The sequence below is a fragment of the Anoplopoma fimbria genome, chromosome 18, assembly GCF_027596085.1.
Source record: "Anoplopoma fimbria isolate UVic2021 breed Golden Eagle Sablefish chromosome 18, Afim_UVic_2022, whole genome shotgun sequence".
NCBI lineage: Eukaryota > Metazoa > Chordata > Actinopteri > Perciformes > Anoplopomatidae > Anoplopoma > Anoplopoma fimbria.
In genome coordinates this window covers 10262561-10274610 of record NC_072466.1, presented here as the reverse complement: position 1 = coordinate 10274610, position 12050 = coordinate 10262561, and the positions used below count along the sequence as shown (strand labels likewise).

Sequence of the window (12050 nt, the reverse complement as noted above, 5' to 3'; positions counted from 1 at the left end):
GATAATACACAGATAATGGAGGGGCTGCAGAGGCACAGTGTTCTGCACTGGTGTAATTGGTCCCTATATAGTAGCTTCTAAAAATAAAGTTCACCAAATGCTGTCAGATATGGCTCAACTTGCAAGACCTTCAGAAACTACAGAAAACCCAGGCTGGGCACCCTCCATTATTAACTAAAAGGTGCACAATACTTAAAGAAATAATAAAATAAACTCTGTAACATCAATCAAGGGAGGAACAATGACTGCAATGACACTGACAGCGCTGGCAGGCTGCCATTTCAGAACTTCAGTTATGTTTGTAGGTAGAACAAGATCATATTTAAAGTACATATGTTTTTGCAAAGCTTCCATTTTTGTACTCTCTTTAACTCTTGCTGCATAACATTTTCAAAAATTACTATTAAATGTAAATCATCATCATATTGTAGCCTATGGCTTAAAGATCGAAATATTGGTCATCTGAACATATATAACACTATCACCTTGACTTTACATGTGATTTAAACCTCTGCTTGACCATCCCCCTCTCTCTTCTTTTCTTTCTGTTTTATACTCTCTTTACGCTTTTGCCCTTTACAAAAATCCCTAGTACGGCGCTGCCTCAGTCGAAAGCCTTATCAAAGAGCACAAACACAGCAGTCAGACTCAAAATACAACGCACACACACACTCACAATGCAGCTAGATGAATGGCCCGGCCACAACACAATGGTGCTAAATTAAATCACTGATGTCAGAGTCGCCAAAGCTCTCCCCTCCAACATCACTCACTCACTTACACACATGCAAGGATTGACTAATAAGGACCTCTTTGTTTGCCTGCGTAATGTATTCTGGATCAGGGGATATCAGTTGGGGTTGGAAGGTGCGTATGGTCAATTTCAGTTCATTATGCAAATCAGCATTGCAACAATTGTTCTCCAGCCACCCTGGTACGATTACTGAATTAATAATTTGCTCCCTGGTCCTCTTCATATCTTTTTGTGCCATTTTATTCAACAACATCTTCATTTCATTGATGCATCCTTTACTTCAGCTGCGTCCCAACAAAGGACTGCTTATGTGAAAACACATAAGTACACTCTCATTAAGCATTGATTAATACATTGTGCAGTTATGGTGGACATAGACATGCCCTTTTTTGGACTTTCTCCAGGGTGGGACTGAGTTGGCATCAGGTGTTATAAGCAAGAGCGCAAACAGACCTATTACTTCCACCGCTGCACCCCTGTCCCCGCTGCCGGCGGCAACCAGTTTCGAAGACAAGCATGTTAACAAACAGCCAAAACAGGTGGCAACGTCAGTGTCAGTCACGCATGAGCAGCCTCAGCTGAGCTTGTCAAGGCTGGTACTTTCATCTGTGACCTTACAAACATAAACAGCTGCACTGACGCCGTACAGACCGATAGCGTCGTTGGGGACGCGAAGCACCCGCCCTCAGGTTCCCCCTCAAGTCCCTGTTAGCTGTCAGTGCTGTGTTAGCACTGCTAGCTGCCAGCTGCAGGCTCAGCCATTGCCATATTGAAAACCGTTGAGAACCAAATCAAAGAACATTGTCTCGACATATTGTTGGGTGGTGTCCAAGCAGAGTTTTAAAAATATAGACATTATGGCCTTTGCAATGTCACTTGATTGGCAGACACAGGGGGCCTATCCCAAAACGATCCCTCCTCAGTAGCTCTTCACTGTGAAGTGTTACCCCTGCATGAAGTAACACTTTTAGCTGTGGAGGGTCCTCCATATTAAGAGGGAGGGTATAACAGGTAAACCCTGGGACTTCATCATTAACAGGATTCAGCCATCACCATTGACACTGATAGATGCACTGCTTGCTCAGCTGTTGGGTTTTATTCTGCACAGCTTCCCTGCAAAATGCTTCCCTGCAAATGCATACATCCCTACAACAAAACCATATCAGCTTGTCCAACATGATAGTTTTTTTTTTTTTTTTTCTTTAAATTGATGTCTGGACATTCAAGTCTAATGTAAAATGAATTCAGGGACAACGTGATGCATTTATATCCCGGTTTTATTTTAATGCCATCACATTTTCTGATATGTCCACTAAACCCACCATGAAATCAAACATAGTGTAAGGAAAATGCAGCACATTTATGTAATGTTTTTTTTCCATTTCCCCAGACCAGACCAGCACAGCACAGCACAGCACGGATTTATAGTCCACTACCAATATGGTTCGGGGATGGCCTTTTTATTATGTGCGAGCACACAAACAGAGGCGCAGTGGATGGAGGGGCGACGGTGTGGTGGAAAGAATGGGACTGCTGAGCGCCCGTCTGTCTCCACAGACACTCACCACGCTGCAGCATCCCAACATCACCAGGTGCAGTGGAGCAAAACCTACTATGTGTGCGTGCAAGTAAGAGAGAGGGGAGGGGAGGAGAGAGGAGAGGAGGAGAGGAGAGAGAGGTGGGGAGGAGAGGGAGGAGAGGGGGGCGTTGTCGCTGGGGGCAGATGAAAGGAAGAGAGAGAGAGAGAGGGAGAGAGGGAGAGAGAGAGGGGAGGGGGGCTGGCAAGGTGGCTGGATTTGCGTTGAAGCCCCCCTGCTCTGTCAGACATGCGCAAGAGCGTCAGCAGCAGCAGCAGCGCCGCCGCCGCTGCGCTGCGTTTCCGCCTTGGCTGAGCGGCGCACACAGCCAGAGGGGAGGGGAGGGAAGCCGAGAGGAAGAGCGGAGCCACCGAGACGCAGTGGAGGCACAGCACGGACTCCGAGCGAATTACACCGACGCACCAACATCCCGGCAGCTCCTCTCACAACATTTTACGCGTCAAAAAAAAAAAAAAAAGAAAAAGAAGCGATCTGTTCGGTGCGCGCCGGAGCCTTCCAGCATGGAGACTGCTCTAAATAACAATCACTAACAATGTGAGATTTACAGAGGAAATCAGAAGAGAGAGAGAGAGAGAGCGCGCTTGAGTGAGTGAGTGAGTGAGTGTGTGTATATATATATGTGTGTGTGTGTGTAAGAGAGAAAGTGGCTATCCCCTTTATCTTTTGCGGGTGATCTCAATTCTGTGCTCCGCAGTCCGAAGATGAAGAAGTTCAACATCAGGAAGGTGCTGGACGGCTTAAAGGAGGTGTCCTCCTCCACCCCGTCCGTCCAAGTGGGGCCACAGGAGAACCATCTGATCCAGGAGACCCTCCAGTCCGACCATTTCCAGCTCTGCAAGGTGGGCGAGCCTGATGGTTTTTTTTTTATTTTTTATCACGGTTAGCCCCTTCCGCATGTACGTTTTTTTTAAATTTATTTATGTATTTATTATTGACAGGTTGTACTGCGCGTATCCCAATCTCACTATATAGCAGGTGCAAGTGAGCTCCACATAATAAATCAATTCATCGGCAAATCATTTCGCTCTATGGTGTAAACTACAACGAGCACCTGCTGGATTAATGTTCATTTAATAAGAATGGGGCTCATTACAGCGCTCTGTGCCATCGTAGCCTGTAACGCACCTCACCACAATGCGCATACTGTACGGCCAATGCGCGCTGGCGACAGGACAATACACATTAGTATTAAGTTCCTGTGTGGCTGCATGTATTTGCTGCATGTCATTTTGCTCAGATATTTCTCAAAACAACCTGATATTTATAATTATTATTATTATTATTATTTTATTTTTTTATTATAATATAGGATTTCATCCCCCTGTGAAAATATCCCCCTTTGCTGTATGTGTTGCTTGGCATGAACTGTCATGTCGAGGGGTTGGGCCAAACAGATCCGTTCTTGCATAATCTGCTGGGTTTGGATTAGCAAAACGCTGGGTTTCTGGTTAATGTGCGTGTGTGTGTGTGTGTGTGTGTGTGTGTGTGTGTGTGTGTGTGTGTGTGTGTGTGTGTGTGTGTGTGTGTGTGTGTGTGTGCGCGCCATCCCCTTTTGCGTTGCCTTTTTCCTCACTGTGTATCTCCATTTCCTTCTTCCCCCACCTCTCTCTCCTCTTACACACCTCTCTTTCTAGCTCTGTCTCCCTCAGCCACACACACACACACACACACACACACACACACACACACACACACACACACACACACACACACACACACACAGGCACGCACTACTTTACCCCCAGATCATTGATCCATTGGGGACTGATGGCGCCTGAAGTGAATGGGGAGTGGGGGGGGGGGGCTGTGTGAAGAAAAAAGAAACCATTGGCTGTTTACATACTATGCGTGCTACATCTTAGCCCACTATGCTGTTAAATAAGGATTTCCCCCTTTGTGCCCCAATGGTTTGGTGTGTCCTTTTTTTTTTATAGACATTACTGTGCACAATTGTAACTGGCTTGATTGTGGATTATTTTAAAGGTGTCAAGGGGTAAAGTTACTATTCGTTTTGTTAAGCATTTGTAGGTTGTATTAGCTCTCTGACAAGTAGGCTTGTGCAGTTCGACCAGTATGATGCTGAATAGAACCTTTTGGCCTGGTAGCTTCATCTTATTTTACATGGCAGAGTTTCTGTGTGCCTCTGGTGCTCAGCATCATGGAAGAGTCATGTGATTGTTGACCTTGTTGGATTTAGACACACCAACACAAGGTGCAGAAATCCAAGGCTAGGGCATGTGAACTTTTTAATTCTGCAATCATTTTAGCAGTTGCCAGGAGTAATATGTAAGAGTGCCTGAAGTGATAACTAGAAAGCTAGAATACATAATCTAGAGTGAAGCCAACACACCTGAGGGCTTAGGGGATATTGTTGTTGGGAAGACTAAAGCTTGCAGATTGCAGGATTGACTGACATTGATCAACAGCCAAGCATCTTATGGAAGTCTCTTTAAACAAGACTCCATCCTCCCTCCTGCACCTTCACTGTCAGTCTGGACCGAAACTCTCTGTAATGTTTCTCTGCGAATGAGGCAGGTGTCTCTGCTGCACTGAGTGCTTCTTATGTAACGTGCTTTAGCCTTCTGCCACTAAGCAAACAAATCCCACAGCCCACCACCAGCTGACTGACGCCATAAAGCTACAGTCACACACACAAATATGCAGAAAACATAAACACCTTACAGGACAATGCCGTCAAATAGAAAGCCCTGCAAGAAATAGAACCATAACCAAACGCTGCTTATTGGTGTGTTTTTCCGTTTGTTTTTTAATTTCCAGACTTCGGTGTAATCACGACTTCATGTGGGAGGCAGTGAGAGAAGGAAAACAAGATAAAAAAGAGTAAAATGGGAGAGAAGGAATCTCAAAATAGGCCCATGATTATAAAAGGATCCTAAATAGCGAAGCCAAATATCATCTATCACGGAGAACAGAGTAACGGTAGCGTTTGTTCCTATCCCTCAGGCTTTACATTTTATGCTTAATAACACTTTCTACATCCCTCTGGGCCTTTTGTTTAGCAAAATCACATGTGTGATACCCTTTGACAAAACAACACCCCTGCTGTTAAAATGCAAATTGATGACATGTTCTCTTTTTTCATCTTTCGGCACGTCTTTTAGACTGTCCGTCATGGCTTTCCCTACCAGCCGTCGTCCATGGCTTTCGACCCTGTGCAGAAGATACTGGCCATCGGCACCCAGAGTGGAGCTCTCAGATTGTATCCTTTCTCTTGTCATGGCTAATGTTATAGGTGACCATGTCCTGTGGCAGCTCCTTTGGGTCCCTGCATCCCTGGGAGGCAGCAGCAGGTAAGTGAACAGATGTCTGAGCCGCAGTAGTCAGATGCTGATGTACATCGGTGCTGTTTTTCAGTGTATTTTTAGAGTATGCTGAAGAGTTTTTTTTTGGTAACAAGCAATGAAAAACTGACGTTGAAAAGTGACAAGACATGTCAGTGAAAAGTCCACATTTAGCCGCATATTGAATTATGTGCTGCAAATAAGCTGGAGAAGAAAGCGGTTGAGGTAGAGTGCGTCGGTTTCCTTGCAATGTGGGGACGTTAACACAAACAGGGACAACAGCTTGTGATGGAATGGCACCGCAGGGAGTCGTACAGTTCATAGAACACCCGCGAGCTCGTCTGTGTCAGGCTGCTTTTACAGGTCCTCCGTGTGTTCTCGTGCCTGTCCGACAACCTTTGCCAGCTCATTACGGTGTGATGAAGAGCTGTCCACCTGGCTGTCCCTCGCTCCCACCTGCTGGGAGCCATGGTGGTGACTCAGTCTCGTTCACCTGCACCGAAGAGGTGATGATGAAAACAGAGAAACTCACTGGCAGAGGAGAGTGGGCATAGAGTCTGCAGAGCCATGTTTACCAGACTTCTAAAAAGAGGCTGGTGTTCAGTCTATGTACCTTCAGAGTTGTTTTCTGCTCTTTAAAGCAGAGTGATGCACCACTTTTTCCTGGAAGAGACCGAATGTTCCTAAAGATTTACAGATTCAACAGCTGCTCGGCTTTGGATGAAGAAATTCATGGTGTCTGTCAGTGGTACACATGTATTAGAAGTTAGGAGATGAACCTCCATCCTCTGGTAGAAGTGCTATGTCAGAGCTGATGCCGGAATTGGTGAATAAGCTTAATGGGGCTTATGTCTTGCTGGCTGGTACATTACTCCTGTGAGCTCGAGGGCTGGGTAAACTCAGTGTAAGAAAACTTGTGGTGTAAAAGATGCTTATAACCAATCAGCTTAGAGATGAGAGCTCCCTCCCAACCCGTAGTTTGGCTGAAATGATCTTGTCAGATGGTTCCTTCTGGATGAAAGTGGTCACTTTGAAATAGGATAAGCAGAGGAGTCTCGTGTGTTTGAGTGATGTGGATCAGATAGAGTCTTATCGGAGTCAGAGGAAGGTGAGTTGGGAGTCATCCATCTATTCTTTGGTTCTCTTCCCCTGTCGTTTGCTGTTTAGTCAGCCCCGTCTCTTTATCTGATGACAACGATACCAGCGTGGCACGGATGAAAAGGGACATAATGGATCTCACATATTATTATGTGTTGCAGTCCTGCGTCTTGTGTATTTTGGTTAAAGTTTTATCGAGTTGCATATCTTGTGTGAGACATCCTGGGACTCCTGCTACGATACACATCTATGTCCTGGAGGTCATTCTTTTTTTGCACTTAGAGGCAACTCGTGGCTATCTGTGTCTATGCCTTTTTGTGTGTCTGTGTGTATGTGTGTTTGTTGGCCTGGCTGGCCTGCCAGGACATTTGGCTGCACCCTTCTCCCATGGAGGATTACAGGAAGTGGCAGATCAAGGGTCTCAGCCTGGCAGTGTGGCAAAGGACTGAGAATTACAGCGGGAACAGGAGGTGTGTGTGTGTGTGGATGTGTACATGAGTGTGAGTGAATTTGTGCATACATGTCTGTGTGTGTGCATTAATCCGCAGAGGAGACGGCTGATCCCTCTAGCCACAAAGCCAATCACTTCTGTGATCCCCCCCAAAACTGTCCCGTGTTTGATGCTCGCCACTGCCTCTGCCGCTGCTTCCACCGTCCAGCTGGGAAGATGACAAAGTCCCTTTGGTGTTGTCTGGAGGAGGGAAAGAGGGGAATAGAGAAAGAGGTTGGCAGGAGAGTACAGGCCGATAGAGCGGAGAGAGGGCATAGATTGGAAAGAGTGAGAGAGGCCAGCTACCCCTGCTTCAAGATCTAATGGCCAAGAATAGAACCATTATTGATCTGTGTGTGGTAATGCACTGAGACAGATATGCCCAAGTGCACCCACTGCTGTTAATTGTTTTCTGTAAATTTTCTCAGGAGCGAAAAGAAGTTGTGAGCGTTTAGAAAACAGGTTTTGTTGTGCAAGCACTGCACGCATATCAGCTTTCCATGGGATTAGCGGTGTCATTTTGTAAAACAAGCAGAAATGTTCTGTCTGGAAATGCAGAATTATAAAAGTCTTTCGGTTTTGAGTGTTGGGTCAAAGTGTTTGTCATTAGAGGCAGAGAACTGTCATTTGTTATTTCTCGACCAGACTAAACTCAATTTGTGCACTGATGCCACATGTCATTGTATCTAACATTGCTCAAACATAACACAAACCCTTTGGCCACTATTTTAATGGTCTTGCTTGTTAAACCACATGAGCAGCAGGTTGTTGACACACAGGGTTGGTATCATAAAGCCAGCGACAACCAACAAAGAAGGTGGGGCTAATTCAACATAATGAGCTGCATCCGCCTGCCAACCATATAATGTGATGATATTCTGAACTCTCATCCAAGCTAAAGAAAGATTACATTAATCAAAGCATACAGGCTAATCTAAAGGGAAACACTTACTGCAATATAATAGTTCAAATAAACAAAAGTCTCTGCTCTACTACTTAATAATTAGGATAAAAAAGTGGAATTGTTATCACCATCAGTAACCTGCTCAGCGAGAAAAGGCCCCTCAATGGTTCCAACCCAAATGAGTCTGTAGAATTGAGTATCAAAAACTATGAAGATATCTTGTATTCTTTGGTATTATATTTATTGTTCTGAATCAGGATACTTTACCATTTTTGGACTGTATTTTATTAAGGCAAAGTTCTTGCATGGCTTGTTTAAAATAACATTAGATACTATACTAATGCATTGCAATGTTTGACATCATTACAAATGAAAACAAATATTTAATACTCAAACTACAGTTAGGTATCTTATGGCAATGGTGTGGAAAGGTTTGAATTAAGTAAGGCTTAGTGGATTAATGGTTTCGAGGTTTCTTGAGTCGATTACTAGTTTTTAACTTTCCAGCTTTCCAGTATTTGGGAAGAGTCCGTTTAGGATGTAACCATGAGTTTCTGTTTATTTTTAAAAGAGGAAAGTCACCACCTTTGAAAATTGAAATGTATACTTTTCCAATTCAGTCCGCCTGTTAAAGCAAGAACAATGTGGGTAGAAAATTACCAATTTTTCCAGAGCACTATGTTATCTGAAATATTGTCACTCACTGACAGAATACATGGTGCAGGGGTCTTATTGGATGATTTTGGCCGCATACAGCCATCAAACTACAGTCAGTTTTCTGTGGATGTATTTTTGTTTGTGTGTGTATTTGCTGGGTGGTCTGCAGCTGTGTGTGTAACAGTGTGGCGGCTCATCACTGCGGAGAGATGGCTCTTTACTGGTGGTGGCCAGGAGAGATGGCAGCACTATAACTCAGAGACTCCCTGTGAGCCAGCAATTGATCAAATTGTCACTCCATGCTCTGCCAGATTATCTCATCGGCAGGCGCAGGACAAATCCTAGGACTCACACATACAGTTGGGGCCACAAACACTGTACACACACACATTCTCACACAGTATTGGTATTTCAGCATAGACATTCGGAGGTGGCATAGGTGACACACATGTGGGCCTTTCAAACATGGGCACAACCACAAGCGTATGATGGTCGATGACGTATTTGTCTGCAGTCATAGGCGAACCTCACTGAGCCATGAGTTCTCTGACTGGACTACTGAATGGGAATCATTTTAAAAGTGTTGATATAGAAATTGTAGCGGGAATCTGGATCTGTATAGATTTTTAAACCAAAGTGTGCAAGAATCTTTAAAGATGTTTAAAGTGTGTTGCATGCATATATGTCTTTGTCTGTGAACAAAGTTTGATTGGACTTCTAATATATATTAGAAATCTCCAAAGGATTTTAATGTGATCCAAGCATTTGTTTCACAGGGTAGGTCACAGATGACACTAACAAAACACTAATTGCAGCCCATATAATTCATATGTCTGTGATTATGGTAATGTTTTTTGATTGTAATCAGCGATTACTACGACACTCTGGCTTCTTCCTTTTGCATGGGTTCAGCATCGTCAGAGACAGAGGGATAACAAATGGTGAAAAAAAACCGATTTGCGTTTCCAGTTTATTGCTTCTTTTAGAGATTCTTTTCAGGTCACAGACCATTTGTATATTCACTTAGTCTTCTATCTGTTTTGGTGCATTTCTTATTCCCTTACTCATTTTTGCTCTCTACTTATTGGGGTTGACAGTTGGGAGCTAACTCTTCTAGATGGCTCTCCGTAGTGCAGAACGAGGCCTGGGGTTGTGTGTTTGTGACTGTGTTCAGTTATGCAATGCGCCGGAGATGAGGCTGACTGAGACAGCAACAGTCTCATCAAAAGGAGTTAAGCTGTCGCTGCCACAACTGTGTTATGTACTGCATGTTGTATGTGTGAGAGGCTTGAGCGTACACATGTGTGATCAAAACATGTCTTCATTTAACATACACACCTGTGTTGATATCTAGGAAAACTCATTCTTGTGTTAGCGATCAGCTGGTTAGCTAGCAGTAGCATATGGAGGAAGGAAGAATGAGTAAGAGGAGAGGTATCACACAACATCAAGAGGCGTTAGGATCTCATCCTAGTTGACCTCATTTTTACTTTTGACACAAGTGGGAGGAGGATTTGGGGATGAAATATAAAACGACAGAATAGCTTGAGATGAAGTTGTCTTATCGCGTCTGATGAGAAAGTTTAATGACGTGTGCGTTAAAAGAGCTGCTGGTAGAAGAGTCGGCTTGTGTCTGCCAGATGGCTTTTAAAGTCCATGGTGAGTTCACCAGAGGGCTGCCGAGATGTGGCTCTCATTTCAGATGGGTACCTTTTCACTGTGGTGAAGTACTCCTAATCAAAGACCCCTTGTGTACTCGGCTTCATCTTCCATGCTCTCCAAAAGGCACTCAGCCTCCTCTGTTCTATCGGTTCTTAGAAATCGAAAAACAAATTTTGCTGCATCAGTACCACAACAATGTAGTCGCTGCCTCTCTCTGTCCAATATCCTGACAGTGTGTCCTGCTTAAGTCCTTTAGCCTTGACGAGCCCCAAATGGGATCCGGGTTTAGGGTGATTAAAGTTGCGCTGCCATGTTGCTTCTCTTCAATAATTTAGTGTACATTTAACTCAAGCTTTTACTCCTCTTGCTCCCTGTCCTTCATCTCCTGTCTTGCTAGAAGTCCTGCGTGTGCATGTCTGCATGTATAAGTGGGACATGTGAGTTTGAAGGTTAGTTATATTATACCAGTTCACTAATGGGCACGGGCACATGCAAAAATAAAACCCCAAAAAACCATCCATGCAAACACACACACACACACACACACACACACACACACACACACACACACACACACACACACACACACACACACACACACACACACACACACACACACACACACACACAAAGCCTTTATTTCCTCCAGTGAGTCATCACAAATCAGGACGCCATGTGATATTGTTTTCACTAGAGAGCTATTTTATTTGAGGGCAAGGAATCTTGATGACCTCGAGAAAGGTTAACAACAAGGGCTGTTGGGCATGAATGCTAAAGACGTTTTTTCCGGAACAGAGTTTAGCCTGGTCATCAAGGTTTTTTTGTAAATTAGGATTATCATTTAACCAAAGATACATTTACCATTTATCACATAATAATAATTTTTAATTCCTATCAGTCTGCATACAAAAATACTAGAAAGCAAGCTGAAGAGTAGTGCATGTGTGTGTGGACATGTGTGTGTCTGTGCCTGAAAGGTCACCAACCTGCGCTAATTATTCCCAACAGACGGAAGGCAACGCTTGAGCGGCTCATCGTAAATACACAGTGTCATGTGGGCTGGAGAGAATAAATGGGTTCAGATCTGTACACATACACTCAGAGGGCGTACCCACTGCACTGGCTGATGGTTGGTTGGCTGATATGTGAAGCTAAACTGTGTTGGCCATGCAAATGATATAGTGGTCACTGCTCTGGGATTGCTGATCATTATGTTTAGAAGCGCTAGCTCGATAGCATTTATTGAAAGTAAACACAAATTAACAAATTACTTTCAAACTTGAAATCAAACTGGAAGATGGATGCTGCAGTTCTATAGGCGTCGTTATACACAGGTGTCATCCTTACAGGTAGACGTTGTTGATTCCAATGCGTGACAGCTGATGGTGAGCACAAAAAAAACTTTCCAGGTTATTGCAATTCCATAGTTTTGGCCATCATTGCTATTTATTATTTGATACATAGAACGTAGTGACTCTGCTATAAAGAGGTATGATGGGTCAAGGAACAATAGGCGTCTTATTTGGAAGAGGAAACAAAAGCATAACAGCAAACTATTACCCAGGTTTTCATGCGTGTAGCTAGG

The 12050-nt window shown here is 44.0% G+C and overlaps 1 protein-coding gene across 1 annotated transcript in view; it reads left to right on the top strand.

Moving 5' to 3' along the window:
• Positions 1–2993: 2993 nt before the first annotated feature.
• The window catches only part of stxbp5a (syntaxin binding protein 5a (tomosyn)), an 84069-nt gene continuing 75012 nt past the window's right edge, over positions 2994–12050 (top strand). Inside the window, exons 1-2 of the mRNA XM_054618409.1 lie at positions 2994–3191; positions 5475–5572. Coding sequence (XP_054474384.1) covers positions 3054–3191; positions 5475–5572 — 236 coding nt within the window. The 5' untranslated portion in view covers positions 2994–3053. The remainder of the gene's footprint in view (positions 3192–5474; positions 5573–12050) is intronic.